The sequence below is a fragment of the Garra rufa genome, chromosome 18, assembly GCF_049309525.1.
Source record: "Garra rufa chromosome 18, GarRuf1.0, whole genome shotgun sequence".
In the NCBI taxonomy this organism is placed as follows: domain Eukaryota; kingdom Metazoa; phylum Chordata; class Actinopteri; order Cypriniformes; family Cyprinidae; genus Garra; species Garra rufa.
Window position 1 is genome coordinate 40359381 of NC_133378.1, and position 20545 is coordinate 40379925.

Below are 20545 nucleotides of genomic sequence, written 5' to 3' on the forward strand. Positions count from 1 at the left end.
AAAAAGTAATTAAAATATTTGAAAAAAAGTAAAGATGATGACTTTAAGTAAATGAGGTAACTGTTTTTTTTAAGTTATTAGAGTATTTACACACAGAACTAGTTTATGTTAGTTTATCATAAAAACTTGAAATAAAATAAACATTAACTGAATAAAGTTAAAATATAAAAAAAAATTACTTTTCCCATTTTAAATTAACTTAAATTGAAGTACTAAAATAATTAAAAGCTAAATAATCTCAAACTAAAAGCTAAAATGTATTAAAAATATTTTTAAAAAATCATAAAAAGATGACAAAACTTAAATTGAAAATTAAAACAGAAAATATTAAAACACATTTTAATATAAAATATTACCAAAAACTAATATCAACGATACTAAAATAACACTGGCTTACAGTAAGATCAGGAACATATCTCAAAGTAAATGGAGTTTTATATGTAAATATTTACATACACAGAACTAGTTTATGGGCACAAAATAATGAGCAAGGATGGTAACTATTTTCACAATCTGATGTTTCCATTGCTGAAGTGAGGTTTTTCAGGACTGAACAGCAGCTGTAGTTTGTGTTTCTGTGTCCTGTACACCTGAATCTCAGTTGACTTCTCCTCATGTGAGAGTGTGTGTGTGATCGTTCACTCGGATGGAAGTGTTCAGATGATGCTGTTTCCATGGCAGCAGAATTGGGGGTACATTCACACTGACCTGAGACCTGAGATCTGACACAAACACACACACACGCAGTGAAATGGACCCACAAACACCCCACCTGGACAGACACTGCAGTGTTTGATATAGATGTAATATGTCATCATATCAGGAGAATAACAGCAAACCTGCTTAATTTTAATGTTTCTGGAGGAACATGTGAATTGATTGCTTGATCAGTTTTATTGATTACTGGAACAATCGGTTATTGGCAAAAATCCAAACCGATAGTTTCTTCTCTCAGCAGTGGATGTCATCATAATTGGGTAAACTTCATATAATATATTTTTTTCACAACTGCCAAAAAGAGGGAAAAAAAATGACAGAGACTAATAGCATGAAACTTCAAGGCTGGAGAAATCAGTTAATTGTGACTTTTTATCTCACAATTCTGACTTTTTTTTCCCCACAATTCTGGGAAAAAAGTTACAAATAAAATATAATTCTAAAAATCATTCTTAATATTAAAGGAATTTTTTAACAGAAATGTGATACAAACTCTCAATTCTGACTTTTTTCTCAGAATTGTTAGAAATAAACTTGCAATCGCGAGTTATAAAATCCAATTCTGTTTTTTTTTTCTCGAGTTTATATCTCACAATTCAGAATTTTTTTCAACTCGCAGTTGGGAGTTTATAGCTCACAATTCTGAGAAAAAAGTTACAAATAAAATATAATTCTAAAAATCATTGTCAATATTTAAAGATTATTATTATTTTTTTTAAACAGAAATGTGATACAAACTCGCAATTCTGACTTTTTTCTCAGAATTGTGAGATTGTGAGAAATTGGCAATCGCGAGTTTTAAAATCCAATTCTGGATTTTTTTTTTCTCTCGAGTTTATATCTCACAATTCTGACTTTATAACTCAAAATTGCATGTAAAATAGTCCAAATTCTTAGAAAAAAAGTGCTTTATTTTTCAGAATTTCGTGATTTAACACTGTTTTTTGTACTATAGTTCAGCATTGTTTTACTCATAGTGTTATGTCAAGTCATTGTTATTTATATAGTGCTTTTACGATACAGATTGTCAAATCAGCTTTACAATATTAAACAGAAAAATTGTGAGTCCAAGGAACCATGACTCCATTGTTTGTTTTCATTCAGTATTCAGTGTTCTGGGTGGTTGCTTTGGTATTGCAGGTCAATGCACATACTAAACTTTAACTGTTTAGTGTTTGGTGACATTATTGTGTGTGTGTTTGTTCCCCAGGCTCTGAGAACAAGCAGAATACAAATATGAACATTGGCCTAATTGATTTAGCAGCGCACAATGTTGTTATTGTGTTTTATGGCGCGTCTGAAATGAGCAGCGTGAACTGATTGTTGTTATTTGTCTGGAGTATGCTGAGTGAATGTAGAGAGTATGCAGCGCACGTTTGCTCTGCTTCTGTTGGAGTGTGCTGAAGGGCGTCTGTCCTCACGTTCACTTTGTTCTCTTCTTTATTTCATGAGGATTCGAGTCGTGATTCTCCTTTGAACACCACAGGGTCAGAGTCAACGCAGGAAAACACAATCGCATATCAGCACTTACATCATAAATTGTTTTTGCACAATTTAATTATAAAGAATACAGATCAACACAAACACAAAGGCTACTGCTTAATAGAAAAACATTTACCCCCGGTTTCACAGACAAGGCTTAAGCCTAGTCCTAGACTAAAATGTAAGTCTGAGCTGTTTCAACTGAAACAAAATTGCACTGATTGATCTTAAAATATATCAGTGCCTTTGTTTTGTCTCAAGATGCACACCAGTAATGTTTTTTTTCTAAGCATGGTTATAAAAATTACAAATGTCCTAATTGAACTAACCCTGTCTGTGAAACCGGGCCTTAGAGTTAAAAAAAAAAAGTAGTATATACAGATAAACACACATGCAGGTTTTGTAACGATTCAGTATTTTGAAATGTTTTGCACTTTAATTTTACATTTTAACTAATACATTTTTTTGTTAATATTTTACTCTGTTTGCTTTTTAAATTAATTTAATTTTATTGTATTCACTCCATTTTCATATTTATTACATTTTCATATTTTTTATTTGATTGTTTTTACATCATTTTATTTTTTGTTCTCTCGATTTGCATAATCATTTTGTATTTTAATTTAATTCTATTTTTTAGTTGTACTTAGTAATTCCATTTGCATATTTTATTTGATCATTATTTGCATATTTTTTACTTGTACACTCAATTTGCATGTTACTTTTAATTTATTACGTTCACTTTATTTGCATGTTTTTTATTTTATGTTAGCTTATTTTTTTGTTGTTCGATCACTCTTTGAGATTTGTCTTTGTTTTATTGTATTAAATACATTTAATTGCCATTTTTTTTATTTTGATTACTTATGCACACTATTGGCATATTTTATCTTTATTTATTTGCATGTTTTTTATTTAAATTTTTCACCTATGCACTTTATTTGCATGTTATTTTTATTTTATTACGTTCACTCCATTTGCATATTTTTATTATTTTGATTTTAAGTTAGCTTATTTTTTGTTATTTGTTCATTCTTTCAGATTTGTCTTGATTTTATTGCATCTACTCCATTTTCCATTTTTCCATACTCCATTTTCATAATTTTACTTTATATGTTTTTCTTTTTATTTAATTTAATTTTACATTATTTTTTTTACTTGTTCACTTGATTTGCATATTCGTAAGTTCAATTTGCAGATTTTATTTTATTCATTTTTTTTTTACATTACTTTACAAATGAAATTACTAATTAAAACAAAATATGCAAATTAAATTAAAATACAAAACAAATATGCAAATCGAGTGAACAAGTCAAGTCACCTTTATTTATATAGCGCTTTTAACAATACAGATTGTGTCAAAGCAACTGCACAGTATTTAAACAGCACAATAGTGTGTAAGTAACGCATTATTGTAAACAATCAATTTTCAGTTAAAGGCAGTTCATCAATGAATTCAGTGATATCATCGTCAGTTCAGTTCAAATAGTATACGATATCGCTGGAAAGTGTCCCCAACTAAGCAAGCCAGAGGCGACAGCGGCAAGGAACCAAAAAGCCACAGGTGACAGAAATGGAGAAAAAAAAAACCTTGGGAGAAACCAGGCTCAGTCGGGGGACCAGTTCTCCTCTGGCCAGACCAAACCAGCAGTTTGTACCAATGTCAGATTGTAGAGAACTCATCAGGTTCCTGTGGTGTAGCGCCGATGGCTGTCTAGGTTGGCGAGGTCTTTAGTGATGATCCGTCTCTGGAGCTCATCTGGTTGACATTCAGGGCTATAGAAGTCATCTCCAGGTGGTGATCCATGATCTAAGCTGGGTACGAACTGGATCCGGGGGACTGCAGTGACCATCTGATCCGGATACAGGCTGGGTCTGGTGGCTACGGTGACCTCAGAATGAGAATGAAACAGACTAATATTAGCGTAGATGCCATTCTTTTTACGATGCAACGAGTGCATCAGATGTTATGGGAAGTGTTTTCGGTTCCGGTTGACCTAATTAATGCAGCCTAACAATCCTTTAACGGATTTGAGTTATAGGAATGTGTTAATGTTTTTATGTGTAAACCAGGTTAAAGAGTTGTGTCTTTTATCTAGATTTAAACTGACAGATTGTGTCTGCCTCCCGAACAGTGTTAGGTAGATTGTTCCAGAGTTTAGGCGCTAGATAAGAACATGATCTGCCACCCGCAGTTGTTTTCGATATTCTAGGTATTAGCAAATTGCTGGAATTTTGAGAACACACATATTAGTTTTCACAAAGTTTGCTGCTCAACTGCTTTTAGATCTTTGTTTCAGTTGTTTCTGTGATGTACTGAAATATAATTACAAGCACTTCATACGTTTCAAAGGCTTTTATCGACAATTACATGACATTTATGCGCAGAGTCAGTATTTGCAGTGTTGGCCCTTCTTTTTCAGGACCTCTGCAATTCGACTGGGCATGCTCTCAATCATCATCTGGGCCAAATCCTGACTGATAGCAACCCATTCTTTCATAATCACTTCTTGGAGTTTGTCAGAATTAGTGGGTTTTTGTTTGTCCACCCGCCTCTTGAGGATTGACCACAAGTTCTCAATGGGATTAAGATCTGGGGAGTTTCCAGGCCATGGACCCAAAATTTCAACGTTTTGGTCCCCGAGCCACTTAGTTATCACTTTTGCCTTATGGCATCGTGCTGGAAAATGCATTGTTCTTCACCAAACTGTTGTTGGATTGTTGGAAGAAGTTGCTGTTGGAGGGTGTTTCATTCTTTATTCATGGCTGTGTTTTTGGGCAAAATTGTGAGTGAGCCCACTCCCTTGGATGAGAAGCAACCCCCCACACATGAATAGTCTCAGGATGCTTTACTGTTGGCATGACACAGGACTGATGGTAGCGCTCACCTTTTCTTCTCCGGACAAGCCTTTTTCCAGATGCCCCAAACAATCGGAAAGAGGCTTCATCTGAGAATATGACCTTGCCCCAGTCCTCAGCAGTCCATTCGCCATACTTTTTGCAGAAGATCAATCTGTCCCTGAAGTTATTTGGAGAGAAGTGGCTTCTTTGCTGCCCTTCTTGACACCAGGCCATCTTCCAAAAGTCTTGGCCTCACTGTGTGTTCAGATGCGCTCACACCTGCCTGTTGCCATTCCTGAGCAAGCTCTGCACTGGTGGCACTCCGATCCCGCAGCTGAATCCTCTTTAGGAGACCATCCTGGCGCTTGCTGGACTTTCTTGGACGCTCTGAAGCCTTCTTAACAAGAATTGAACCTCTTTCCTTGAAGTTCTTGATGATCCTACACTGTAAAACCCGACAAGTTACGGTAACTCAAACCGTTTTAGGAAACTGATTGCCTTAAACCATTTAAGTTTGGTAAAACCCAAAAATATGAGTACTATAAACTCATATACATTGAGTTTAATTAACTTATTCTTTTTAACATTAGCTTAGGCAATTATTTGAGTTAACTCAACTTTAAAAATGTAAGTTTATTCCACTCAGTCAGTTTGAATTCAGGTAACAAATCCAACTAAGTCTTATCAACTTTTTGCTACTTGAATGGTTTGAGGAAACCGATTGCCTTAGATGGTTTAAGTTCATCAAACTCAAAGCAATAAAGTTACATAAGACGTACCAAAAACACTGGTAATAATGACAGAACAGGTGGGTTTTCTTAAGTATTTATTGAAATACAACAAATGTTTTAAAGCATAAATAAAAATAAGTGATCTGTTTAGTTAAAAATATAATATTTACGCTTTATCTTATCAGACTTTTCACCAAATAAGCAAAGACAGCAAAAACAAGGAAATGTTTAACAAAATCCCTTTTTAAAATACTAATTATAATTGATAATATTAAAAAATAATAACAATAAATGATATGAAACACAGTGGATCAATTTTAAAATAAAATATAAAAAAAAGGTTTTCCTTAAATTTTGTATAGAAAGTACTGTTAATCTTAAGTATGTATACTATAAGGGAATACATTAGTGCAAAAAAAAAAAAAACCTGTACACTGAGCCAAGACTTGGCAGATATCATCTTTAGATACAATCAAAACATCCAAGTCAAAATTATTTATACAATGCTTTTTACAATACAAGTTGTGTCAAAGCAACTTTACATTACTGCAGTGACCATTTGATCTGGATACAGACTAGACCTGGTGGCTACAGCAACCTCAGAATAAGAAAGAAACAGACTAATATTAACATAGACGCAAAAGTTCCATGTTGCCACAAAGTCAGATTGGAGAGGACTCATCTGGTTCTCGTGGTCTTGCGTCGATGGCCGTCTAGGTGATGAGGTCTTCAAGGATGATCTGTCTCTGGGGCTCATCTAGTTGACGTGGTTTCTGCTGTCATTCCATTGGGTTTAAGAATAATGTTCCCTCTTCCTCCTTAACAGTGATGGTGACAGCTGCCATCTGCACCTGATCAGGCTCCCGTTTTCTAAATGCAGTAAAAGTTTTGTTAGAGTACGTCACCAAATATCATCATATCTAAACAAATCAGACATATTTACATTTTCATAAATTACAATAAAGGTGTGAAGGATCGGGAAAGTGTTTATTCAATAAGGTATGTACACAATTTAAAACAAAAAACCTGTAGTACTTTAATTTTCACATCACAACTTCCAGAGTTGTTTATCAGCAGGATTTTCAGATGTGAATATCAGCTAAATGTTTTAGAGATTTAATTTAATTTACATAAACTCATTTTACTAATTTACTATTTAATTTGACAATCTAAGGTTCTTTATTACAGAACAGAGAGAAAAAGTGATAGTTCACCCAAAAATGAGAATTACTTACTCTAATGTTGTTCCAAGCCCGTATTCCAATTTAAACCCTGTGGCTCGTGACGATACATTGAGGTTTGAGACACAAAACTATCGGTCTGTACAAAAAACTGAACAGTATTTATAATATTATTTACCTTTGATCGATCGCAACGTTCTACTGTCCTCACAACAGCCGGCGCGTGATGCATCAACGTGATCTGCCATAGTAGATGCAGGCACGGAAGCGGTCTGTCATGTGTACACATCACTCATTGTTTACGTAGTGCATAGTGGCTACTCAAAATGATAATGACTTGTGCTTATCCTGATTCTGGCAATTGATTAAAAACTAAAAGATTACGTTTTCTTGTGCAAACCCATCCGGGAGTGTTGACTTTTCACCGACTACAATCGCCAGAGCACGCTGACGCACCATGCACAGGTTGTTGTGAACACGCTCCATACAGCGGAGAGTTCCGGTGGATCAGAGGTAAATAATGATGTAAATACTATTAAGTTTCTTGAACAAGACAGACAGTTTTGTGTCTCAAGATCTCAATGTATCACCACGGGCCGCAGGGTTTAATTGGGTTTTGTCTGTGTATGTTTTTTCCCCTCAAAGATTTGGTAACTATTGACTGCCATTATATGACTGACAGACTGCAATGGTTTGAGTTAAACATTTTTGTTTGAACTATCCCTTTAAGGTATTTTTAATGATATCTGAGAACTTTCTGAGCCTCCATAGACAGCTACGCAAATGGAATGTTCCTAGACCCATAAAATATATTTTTTTCATCTGTATTAATTAAGTATATAACTATAACTATAATCACAACTTAAAAGACTTCACTGGTATTCTTCTGAAGCAACACAAAATAAAAAAGACTGACAGAATGACAGCCAACCTGAAATTTAAGATGTCATTCACTCTGCCAATTCAGACTGAATCAAAATGGTAGCACACTACAAACATTACTGGTCCTTAGATGTCATGATGTTATTCTTGTGGGATGCTAGTTGAGGTTTGCCATTTTTCATCTGTGCTGTGTATTCACCATTGATCATTGTTTAGGTCTAAATTTCAAATCTAATATTCACATAAAATTACAGTATTGCTTCAGAAGAGCAGAGATTGAATTTGTGTTGCTGGTAATTCTGGACACAATTACAATTGCAATTGCATCATCAAAAAATAAAAACTGAAGAACTTTACTTTTTATAACGTGACAAATTACATCTTGTAATCTCGTAATAAACACTAAAGCCAATCAATTTGTATATATCCTAAAGCCCATCATATAAATATAATGTGAATTCTACTTACTTCATTTTAGGCTTTTACTGCAGCAGCTTGTTGCCAATGACATCACACCACCCCTTAGCTCTGAAAAGATTGATGTAAAAAACATGACAATTTGTTAGTATGAATTTTAAATAAGACAACATGAGGAGCAAATAACAGTCTAAAATGTTAACTAACTTAAGGTTAACAAAACAGAGTATAAACGCTCCTCACCGGGCTTGGGCGAGTATAGTAACGTTAAACGTCAACGTCACATGGATATTCTAGATGAAACTGACAAACCAAATAATAAAAAACGATTAACAAAAAGTTTAAACATTTTTGAAAATAGGGAATGTGTGTTTGCTTTACCTTGCTTCGGAGCTGTGGCGCGAGTGACGGTTAAAGATGTGGAAGATAGTTCGTCTGTCAGCCGCCTCTCCAGTTTAAAAATAAAAATTGCTGGACTCGTTTGTGTCCGACTGTGAGAAACCACAAAACATATTTATTAATTTATCACTGACAAACCGTTGTGTTTAACACTGCATATTTAACACCTCCCGTTGATAACTTTGATGTAATGACGCCATAGCTGCCTGCTTGATCTTTGCTAGACAACGTTATACACAATAAAGTTGACAATAAAACACAAGTCGTTCGAAAGTGCTTAAAACAGCAATAAAGAAGTTTGAAAAGCTTAACTTGCCTGATATTTTCCAGGAATACGTCGCAATCCATCCTGCTGTGATCCCGTGACATGAGTGAGAGGATGAGCATGAGCAGACGTGATTGACTGAAAAAATGCGCGCGGTTTTTGAAAAAACCCGGAAAATATTTAGCCTCCAGTAAAAGTAATTATTTTAAAATTATAAATCTAAATCTAAATGAAATAGATGTATGTATTTATTATATTATCGTTATTATTATAGTTTATTATTATGGTTGTTTAATTATTATTAAAAGTAATATATTACCATTTAGTTAGGCTATTTATCTAGTAATGAAACATCTAATAATCTAGAACTATATTATACAAACGTGACTTCTCGAAAAACTATATTAGAAATCATGGATTAAGCTTATATTTATTTTAAATATTTTGTGATCGGCCATAGACATAGAGTGTATGGCAATAATAGATTAAATTAATTTCTAGTAACTTATTTAAAATGAGTTCTGCTTAACCTAATTCGCGTTTGAGTTTACATCACTAAAATGTATTGAGTTGAAATAACTTTTAGAAATTTTTGAGTTAAATTAACTCATTTCATTTAACGAATTCCACTGTTAGGTTTTACAGTGTATAAATTGTTGATTTAGGTGCAATCTTAGTAGCCACAATATCCTTGGCTGTGAAGCCATTTTTATGCAATGCAATGATGGCTGCACGCGTTTCTTTGCAGGGCACCATGGTTAACAATGGAAGAACAATGATTTCAAGCATCACCCTCCTTTTAACATGTCAAGTCTGCCATTCTAACCCCATCAGCCTGACATAATGATCTCCAGCCTTGTGTTCGTCAACATTCTCACCTGAGTTAACAAGACGATTACTGAAATGATCTCAGCAGGTCCTTTAATGACAGCAATGAAATGCAGTGGAAAGTTTTTTTTTTTTCGGGATTAAGTTAATTTTCATGGCAAAGAAGGACTATGCAATTCATCTGATCACTCTTCATAACATTCTGGAGTATATGCAAATTGCTATTATAAAAACTTAAGCAGCAACTTTTCCAATTTCCAATATTTATGTAATTCTCAAAACTTTTGGCCACGACTGTATATATATTCCAGGGCTCGCAAAATCGCTAGCCCGACATCTAGGGGCTATTGTATTTTCCAGTTGGGCTACCAAAATCTGTCACTGTGCTGGCCGAAGGGCTATCGTAAAGTAGAGGGCTCCTGGAGGTCCTTAAACTCCTCAATTTAGTTGTATCAAATTTAAGGCCATAAAAAGTTTTAAATATGTTAAATAGTATAAGAAAAGTCTTAATTATAATTTAGGAGGTCTTACATTTGGGGACGGAAAGACGAGAATGGCCCATAGGGCTGAATTAAACTTCAAAAGGCAATTGTGTCATTGGATAAATATGTGCACTGCCCGTTTCAAAGTCAAAACGCAGCACTGATGTCTTTATAAGAACGTATCTGAAGTGAACCGACTGTCCTCAGAAACGTGTCTTTAGCATTTTCATTTCATGCCTGATAATGCTGCTTTGTGTTCAGCCGTTACTAGGGAAACCGTAGTATTTCAGCGCTCCTAAAGCGCCCCCCGACGACCTACGTTTTTATGCAGCAAACACATAGAGTTGTAAATGTGAAGGAAGTTAATGTGCCTTCTAAAATACTAAACAATTAAGACAGTAATATTTATGTTTTAAATAAATATAATTGCCTTTAAATTGATATTTAAAAATTCTGCAGATACACCAAATAGTGAAATAAAATTCCTTCTTTGATATTTGTTTATATTTGTGTATTGAAAACATTTTTGATTAAGTTTAGACTCCTATCTGATTTTCTATATTTAAAAAAAAAATACGTTTTTTTTATTTGGGCTAGTTAAATTTTCGGGCTACCAAAATCTGAAGAGTACCTGCCCGAAGGGCTACCAGAGATTTTGAAATTTTGCGAGCCCTGATATTCTCATTATTTTTTAACACATCAATAGTAATGCAATGACACAGAGTTAGACCTCTTGACTCCTCACAGAAACACAGCAAACACTGTGGCACTTTTATTTTTTGATTTGTTTACATGCCTGCCGGGTATTTTAAGTTGAGGTGCTATTTGTTTTTATATTAGACTTTTTTTATATTTACTGTTGCACTAAAGTCCAGAAGTGAAGAATTTATGTAATTTATTACTTGATTGTTTAAACTACCCCTCACAGAAGTGCTCTGTTTGTTAACAGAGTTGTTGAATGTTAAAATAAGGTGAATTAAATAAAAAAAGAATAAAGAAGAGCGAAGAAACAGATCCAGGATGTTCCTTATTTTTTATGTATTATAGAAGTATCGGATCGGGACTCTGTATCGGCAGATACTCGAAATCAAATGACTCGGACTCAGACTCGAGGGCAAAAAAAGCTGATCGGGACATCCCTACTTGTTGTATTCCGTTCCAAATTTGCATATTTTTAAATTTAATTACATTTTATTACATTCACTCTATTTGCATATTTTGTGATTATTTGATTTCATAACTTTTTCTCTTTTCTTTTATTTTAAGACTAACCTTTTGTTTTTTCACCCCATTTGCATATTATTTAATTGAATTATATCTTATTACTTGTGCACTCTGTATTTTCTTATTTTTATTTTCTTGTATAATACCCATTTAGCACTGTTTTGTTTAGCCTGCAGACACTTTTGTACAGATGTAGTTGTTTGTAAAGCCAATAAAACACAGAGACTAAAGCGGTGTAGACAGATGAACAGACTGTGGGTTGTAATAATGAGCGTGACCTTGTGTCTGCAGCGGTTCCTCTGGTTCTCCAGGCTTTGGTTCTGTTCCAGATTGATTCCCTCGCAGCGCGCCTCGTCTGACCTCTGACCCCGGCCGCCCGCTCTGTCTCTGTCAGCTCTAAACAGAGCATAAGCATTGCTAAGAAGCTTGTGTATGTTTGTTTGTACTAGATGGTCTCTAGTTTGAGAAATGTTTCTGAGGTTTGTGGCTTTATATCTTTGAAAGAATTGAATCTTTTGAGGCACTTAGTAGCAAGTAACTTGTTCACTGCATTTTATTACTTGTTTGCTCCATTTGCATATTTTTATTTTAGTCATCCATTTTGCGTAATTTTATTACATTCACTCTATTTGACATTTGATTTTGTTTTATTATTACTAGTTAACTTAATTTATTTTTTTATATTTCCATTGTCTTTTTTCCATTTCCATTATTTGATTTAATTTTAGTCACCCCATTTGCAGATTTTTTATTTTATATGATTTTATTACATTTTATTACTCGTTCACTCTACTTGAAGATTTTTATTTGATTACATTTACATCATTTGCAATTACTTTTTTTTTTTAATTTTAGGTTAGATTATTTTTTGTTATTTGTTTATTCTTTCAGATTTGTCTTTATTTTATTGCATTTACTCAGTTTTCCATTTTTCCATACTACACTTTCATATTTTAATTTTTTACGTTTAAATTTTTTTTTTACATTATTTCATTTTTTGTTACTTGTTCACTTGATTTGCATATTAATTTTGTATTTAATTTAATTTGCATTTTTACATTATTAGTTCCATTTGCATATTTTATTTTATCTTTATTTTCATTTAAATGTTTTACTTATGCACTTTATTTGCATGTTATTTTATTTTATTACATTTACTCCATTTGCATATTTTTTTGTGTTAGCTTATTTTTTGTGATTGTCTTTATTTTATTGCATTTACTCCATTTTCCATTTTTCCATACTCCATTTTCATATTTTTACTCTTTATTTAATTTGATTTTTTTACATGATTACATTTTTTGTTACTTGTTCACTTGATTTGCATATTAATTTTATTTTATTTTTTAATTTATTTGCATATTTTGCATTCACTCCATTTGCATATTTTTATTATTTTTATTTTATGATGGCTTATTTTTTGTAATTTGTTCATTCTTTCAGATTTGTGTTTGCTTATGTTTATTATATTACTCATTCACTCAACTTGAAGATTTTTATTTGATTACATTTACATAATTTTCATATTTTTGTATTTTATTTTATTTACTTGTTCTTGTTCACTTCATTTGCATTTTTTATTCCATTCACTCCTTTTTTAAATTGTTATTCCTTTTTATGTTTATGTTTGTTTATTTTATTACTTGTCCACTCTATTGGCATATTTCATTTAACATTTAATTTTAATTACCCTATTTGCATTTTTTTTACTTTATTAGGACATTCACTTTATTTGCATTTTTATTTTTCATTTTATTTTATTACTTGTTCACTTCATTTGAATCTTTATTTTATTACATTCACTCTGTTCATATTTTATTTGACCTTTTCTACCTATTATTTTCATCTAGACCACACACACCTGATAGCCAGTAGCAAGTAAACCTGATATTATATATGCACATTTGCGTAAATATGCGTATTCACATGCATATTCATATCACAGAATTTCAGACAGAAGTTGTATTTGCTGAATTCATTTTCATTCTCTGTGTGTCTCACACACAAATACAGTAAAAAGGCGAGTATCCAGAAGACTAAATGAACAACCATGCCGTCTGCTGATCACAGCAGCACATTATTGCAGAGAAAAACGCTCGCTCAGCAGCTTTCACCGGCCAGAGATCCGTCTGAGAGAATGAAGATTAATGAAGTGTCAGCTGGAAAAAGAGTAGACATTATTAGTATTAAACCACACACACACTTGGCCCATCAGACAGAACCAGACGATTTATTGCATAATAATCCACAAATTAAGACTTTTGTCCATTTGTCCATTTGCCCTGCCTGTATAGATGTGTGATAGGATATCCCACAATCCTCCAGTGTGTGTGTGTGCTTGTGGTTTGGTGGTTGGTGCAAATAATAATGCGGTTTGAAAAGTGTAGACTAATTCACAAATGTCAAATCATATTTTTAACGCATGACTTCATTTCTCCTCAAAATAACCATTGTAGTCCTTAAATATTTGCTTGGTTTAATCTTAGGCTCCCTTGAATTTGTTCTAGATCATTAGATGTGACATTACGATGCCTTAGAAGTCGATCTGAGAGCAGTTTCCTCAGGAGGTACAGAGAAACATGTTGCACTCCTTCAAAAGTAATATCACTCCTGTTCTAATCAATAAAGCAGTGTTTTTCTTTTCTTTGACATTCTCCACAGCTGTTTCATTTTGTTTTCTTGCTGTGTCGGAAATAGAAGTAGTCGCTCTGAAAAATAATGTGTACAATGCATTGTGTTATATATTTATACAGCATGTAATATCTATATCTTAAAGTCAGACTGAGTTTCTAACATATGTATACAGTATATGCAGTTATAGGAATACAAAAGCCATTTTTATACTATACGTTTTAATTTTGTGAATATATATAAATTGTTTGCCTGTTTCAAGCTAGTTACACTCTAGTTGTCTAGATCTAATTGTCTTGATAGAGAATGTATATTTTAGTACAATACTGTAACTTTTAACACACTAAAAACCACCCAGAAGACCTTGACAACTGCATAGCAACACCTTGGCAACCACACAGAATATTATAAGAAAAACACACTGTAACAGTAACTAAAAGCATTCAGGACACATTAGAAACTGCAGAGCAACAACTTTGTAACTATCCAAAAATATTTTAGCAACTAAGTACTCTAGCAACCACATAGCGTTACGTTAGCAACCATCTGGAATAATATAACAAACACATATGGTAGCAACAGACTTAAAAAAACACCCAGAACACCTTGGCAACTGCATAGCAACACCTTGGTAACCATCTACTGTGAAACATAATAACAAACACATACTGTAGCAACACACTAAAAGCACTCAGAACACTTTTTCAACCACATAGCACCACCTTGCCAACCATCTGTAATATTATAACAACCACATACTGTAGCAACATAGTAAACACACTCTTAACACTGCGACAACCGCATAGCAACACCTTGGCAACCAACTGGAATATTATAAGAAACGCATACTGTAGCAACACCCTAAAGACTCTCATAGCACCATGACAACCGCATAGCAACCATCTAGCATGTTACAACAAACACATACTCTAGCAATACTAAAAAACCTTGACAACCGCATAGCAACACCTTGGTAACCATTTGTAATATTATAATAAACACATACTGCAGCAACACCCTAAAAACCACTCAGAACACATTGACAACCACCTCGCAACACCTTGGCAACCATCCAAAATATTATAAGAAACACATACTGTAACAACACACAAAACCACTCAGAACACCTTGGCATCTGCATGTCTACACTTTGGCAACCATCATTACATTATGCTGCATAAAAAAACACTTAGAACACCTTGACAACCTCATAGCAACACCTTGGCAACTATACAGATTATTATAACAAAAACACACTTTAGCAGTACACTAAGAAGTATTTAGAACACCTTGGAAACTGCATCTTGGTAACTATCCAGAACATTTTAGCAAGTACAGACTCTAGCAACACTAAAAACAATCAGAACACTTTGTCAACCACATAGCAATACCTTGGCAACCATCTGTAATATTATAAAAAAAAAACATACTGTAGCAATACAAAAAACTCTCAAAACACCTTGACAACTGCATAGCAACGCCTTGGCAACCATCTGGAATACTGTAAAAAAAAATGTAGCAACACACTTAAAACCACTCAGAACATCTTGGTAACCATTCAGAAACATTTTAGCAACCACACCACGCCAGACTCCTTGGCAAACTGCATAGCAACACCTTGGTAACCATTTAAAGCTGATTCAAACCTCTTTGAATTAGCAACAGTGCACTAAAACAAACATTACGTTTATGTTGCAGATACGCCAGTCTTTATTTCTGCTGTGCCATTGAGGACCAGGACAACGAACTGATCACACTGGAAATCATCCACCGCTACGTCGAACTGCTTGATAAATACTTTGGCAGCGTAAGTAATGCGGCAAAAAATAAATTGATGTTACTAGTTGCTTCCAAAACGAAAGTGATTGCAGATAACAGTGATTGATCTTTTCAAACTCAGGTCTGTGAGCTGGATATCATCTTTAACTTCGAGAAGGCGTATTTCATCCTGGACGAGTTCCTGCTCGGAGGCGAGGCTCAGGAGACGTCGAAGAAGAACGTCCTGAAAGCCATTGAGCAGGCGGATCTGCTGCAGGAGGTGAGACGCATGTGCTTCCTCAAATTGTTTCTGGGACAAGAAACACTTTGCTGAGCAAGTTTGTTACAGTTAATTAGTCATTTGACATGTTTATCTCTAGCTTCTATAGAATAATAACACATCTGGTTTAATGGGTGTCTTGCCCTCTTGGGTACTGAGGTTTATTAACATCACAGCAAAGCAACGGGGCCGTTAGCGAACGTCACTGTGTTTTTGGCCTCTCACTTTGAATTGAATGGTAGAAATCCCTCAGGAGCTGCAGGTTCACAATGACTCATTGGTTAGCGGCGCACACACATACACATACTCTGCTCTTGTGTGTGTGTATTACCCCGCCGGCCTGGCTCTTGCAAAACAAAACGCTCCTTTGTTCAATACAGTGTAGAAGAACTGAGCTTTCACACACAATCTTTTTATCTTCATCCTCATGGAGTCTTACAGACGTGCAGATCTGCAGGATATCTGTCCTGATGCTGGGCTTTCACATTAAAGCTGAAGTGTGTCTTTTTGAGGTTACTATGTTTTCTCATGTTCCATTTGAATGTGCAGAGCTGCTGTAAATCTAATCTGAAGTCCAAACAACTGCCTGTAATGCCTTGGCAGTCAATCAGAACCCTAGCAACCATGTAGCAATGCTATAAGAACCACCCACAGCATTCTATCAGTTGCCTTAGAACTGCATAGCAACAATCTAGCAATTATCTAGAACACGGTAGCCAAGCAAAGATAGCAACACCCTAGTAACCATTCAGAACACTGTAGCAACACACAAAAAACTCTTTTAGCCACGTAATACCCTGGCAACCACTTTAGCAACCATCTAGAAAGTAACCACTCAGAGCACTCTAACAGCTGCCCCAGAAATGCATAGTAATACCCTAGCAACTGTTCAGAACATTATAGCCACTAAATACTGTAGCAAAACACCTTGGAAATCAAAGAGCAACAATCTGAAAACTATCTTGAACACTGTATCAGCGACATAGCAACACGTTAAAAAACACTTGGAACACTGTAACTGTATAGTAACACTTTGGCAACCATTCAGAGCATCATAGCAACCACATACTGTAGCAGCATGCTACACCACTCAACAACTTGGCAGCTGTATAGAAGTGCCTCGTTAACCACTGAAAAAAATCACCTTAGAACCACCCAAGCAGCCATTCGGAGCACTCTAACAGTGGCTTTGAAACTGCATAGCAACATTCTGGCAACCGTCCGGAACATTACAGCATTCCACATACTGTAGCAATACACTAAAATACATTCAGAACACCTTGACAACCACATAGAAATGCCACATTAACCACTTAGGGAACTCACATTGTAGCAGTACATTAAAACCAGTTAGAAACTGCATAGCAGCACCAGTATCTACTTACTGTAGCAACAAACTAAAAAACATTCAGGACACTTTGATGACCACGTAACACCTTGGCAACTGCATATAAGTGCCATGTTAACCCCTCAGAGAACTGCCCTTAGAATCACATAGCAACACCCTAGCAACAATTCAGAGCACCGTAACAGCAGCATAGCAACACACTAAAACCACTCAGAACACCTTGACAACCACATAGAAATGCCACATTAACCACTTAGGGAACTCACATTGTAGCAGTACATTAAAACCAGTTAGAAACTGCATAGCAACACCAGTATCTACTTACTGTAGCAACAAACTAAAAAAACATTCAGGACACTTTGATGACCACGTAACACCTTGGCAACTGCATATAAGTGCCATGTTAACCCCTCAGAGAACTGCCCTTAGAATCACATAGCAACACCCTAGCAACAATTCAGAGCACTGTAACAGCAGCATAGCAACACACTAAAACCACTCAGAACACCTTGACAACCACATATAAATGCCACAGTAACTACTCACAGAATGCCAGAGAACTCAACTCAGAACTGCCTAGCAACACCCTAGCAACCAGAGCATTATAGCAATCACATATTTGGCAATCATATAGTAACACTTTGGCAACCATCCAGAATATTGTAACAAAACAAACACTAGAACTCATTGAAAACTGCATAGCAACACTTTGGTAACCATTCAGAACATTTTACTAACTGCATACTGTAGCTACAAACTAAAACCACTCTGGACACCTTGCCACAGTAACCACTCAAAGAATGCCACACAGATTGCCTCAGAACTACCTAGCAACACCCTAGCAACCAGAGCACTATAGCAACCACATATTGTAGCAACATGCTAATACTTAAAGCACCTTGGCAATCATATATCAACACCCTAGCAAACATCCAGAACATTAAAGCATCCAAATACTGTAGCAATATGCTGAAACATTCATAACAACTTCGCAGTTACATAGCAACACCCTGACAACCATCCAGAACATTGTAGTAACCACATACTGTAGCAACACACTCAAAAACACTAAGAAACCCTGGGAAACTGCATAGAAATCCTACAGTCCAACAGTCGCCTTAGAACACACATAGCAACACCCTGGCAACCATTCTGAACACTGTAGCAACACACACACACACACACACACACGCACACACAACTCTCAGGACATCTTGGCTGCTAGCCAGAACATTCTAGCAACACCATAATAACCACCCAGAACATCCTGGCACCTGGATAGACCTTGATAGCATGCATAATGTTGTGTCCACTACTCAAGCTGCTTAAGCAACTGCATAGGAACATGCTAAAAACTACTCAAGACCTTAGCAACTGCATAGCAACGCCTTGGTAACATCAATTGCGGTTGTAGTTCCGCTTGGTGCCTCTAAAGGCGCATAAATTACACACTTCAGCTTTAATTCAAGTGTGCTTTTCACACTGTATTTGATGTCTTTCTCCTCTCTCTTGCTTTCTGTATCTTTCCTTCTTTTGTCCGACTCAACTGTTTTGATTTACAGAATCTAGATTTTCAGATCCGTCTGCTTCCAGGTATGATTTATGGATTATTAACGGTAGCGTATCCCTGTAGCTCTAGTCATTAATCTGATCCCAGTGCAGCGTGATTTTATTCTGCATGTCACAAACTTTCAGTTTGTTGCTCCGTCCACTGGACGCTGAATGAATCTGATCTGGACAAGAAGTTGATGACATGCTGAATTTTTCTCAAATAAAAAGGCTAGAGTTAGTGGTAACTATAGAATAACTGAGTGAATCTCATGAAAACGGGTCACATTTCAACTCAAAAATCAAAAGAGTGAACCAAGAAATAATATTTTGCATAAAGAAAAGTAGTAATAACTTAATAATGTCACATTCTAAAATCTTAATGATCCAAAAATGGACTTGATTCTCTGTGATTTACCTCCAAAATCAAAAGGAAAAAAATAATAGAATATTTTATATAACATATAATTTTTATTTTGTATTTTGATAAACTTAGTAAATAAACTTGATAAACTTGATGTATAAATATGATGTACACATTTTTTCTTTAATTAAGAATTAGTTTTTTGCATTCTGGCACTATTAGTTTTCTCAATTTTCTTTATGTAAAAAATGATTTTCTATCTCTCTCTTTTTACTTTGAGATTGAATGTTTTTGAATAGTTCTGTGAGATTCACCCATTTAGTTACTAAAGCAAATTCCGCAGTTTAGTTCCTGTACATTGTCATAAAGTCTCCCAGCTTAAGGGTTTTTGGATGAATGAATGCTGTGATTGGCTGTTTGTTTAATTCAGGTTGATTTAGGCATTAGAGGAAATAGAAACATTCATTCTCCATCGTTAAACCCAAGTTTGTGAAGCTTTGAAAGCACATCTTAGCTGCGGTTTATCATCTCTGACTGCGATCCTGACAGACTTTGTCCCGAGGGCCAAATTACAGGCAGACAAAGGCGAACGAGAGAACAAAGACGTGCTGTCCACACTTTAGCAGCAAGACATGACCTAAATGTGCCGTTTACCCACAGAGCACTGCTAGAATGATTTAACTACTTATGCATCTTTATGTCGCCGTCATGGTTCAAGTAACTGCAGGAATTTATGCAAGAAATAAACAAATGTGCATAAACAATATACAAAACCATTATCAGCTTGAGCCTCAGGGGCTGCCGTAGTCCCCAATGGGGTTTGTCCTTTATCCGCTGATTTGAGGTCAGATGTGTTTGATGTTTTATTGAATCTGCTTTGGTTTTAATGAGCTTCTGCTTCTGTTTCAGTGGTTTCTGGCTGTATTGTACATGATACATAAAAAAATACATGAAAAACCATTAGTAAAACTGACAATGAACTGTCATAGACCCATATATATATAGCTCAAAGCACACACCGCTGAACATGTTTAGGTGGCGCTGTCGAGCCATTTTGCCCCACTTTAATTATAGAGAACATCTGAAAAATGTTAAGCATGTTAAGGAGACTTATTCATTTTAATATAAATCATGGTCGCACCACATGACATTATCTAGATGAAAAAA

General features: G+C 35.0%; 1 protein-coding gene across 4 annotated transcripts in view; it reads left to right on the plus strand.

The window, feature by feature from the left end:
• Nucleotides 1–20545, plus strand: part of LOC141290727 (AP-1 complex subunit sigma-2) — a 54600-nt gene that overhangs the window by 3971 nt on the left and 30084 nt on the right. For 3 of the 4 annotated variants that reach the window (XM_073822819.1, XM_073822820.1, XM_073822821.1), the window contains exons 3-4: nt 15779–15887; nt 15981–16118. In XM_073822819.1, the coding sequence (XP_073678920.1) occupies nt 15779–15887; nt 15981–16118 (247 nt within the window). Of the gene's footprint in view, nt 1–15778; nt 15888–15980; nt 16119–19028; nt 19060–20545 lie in introns of all 4 variants that reach the window. The other variant, XM_073822818.1, reaches the window with a different exon arrangement.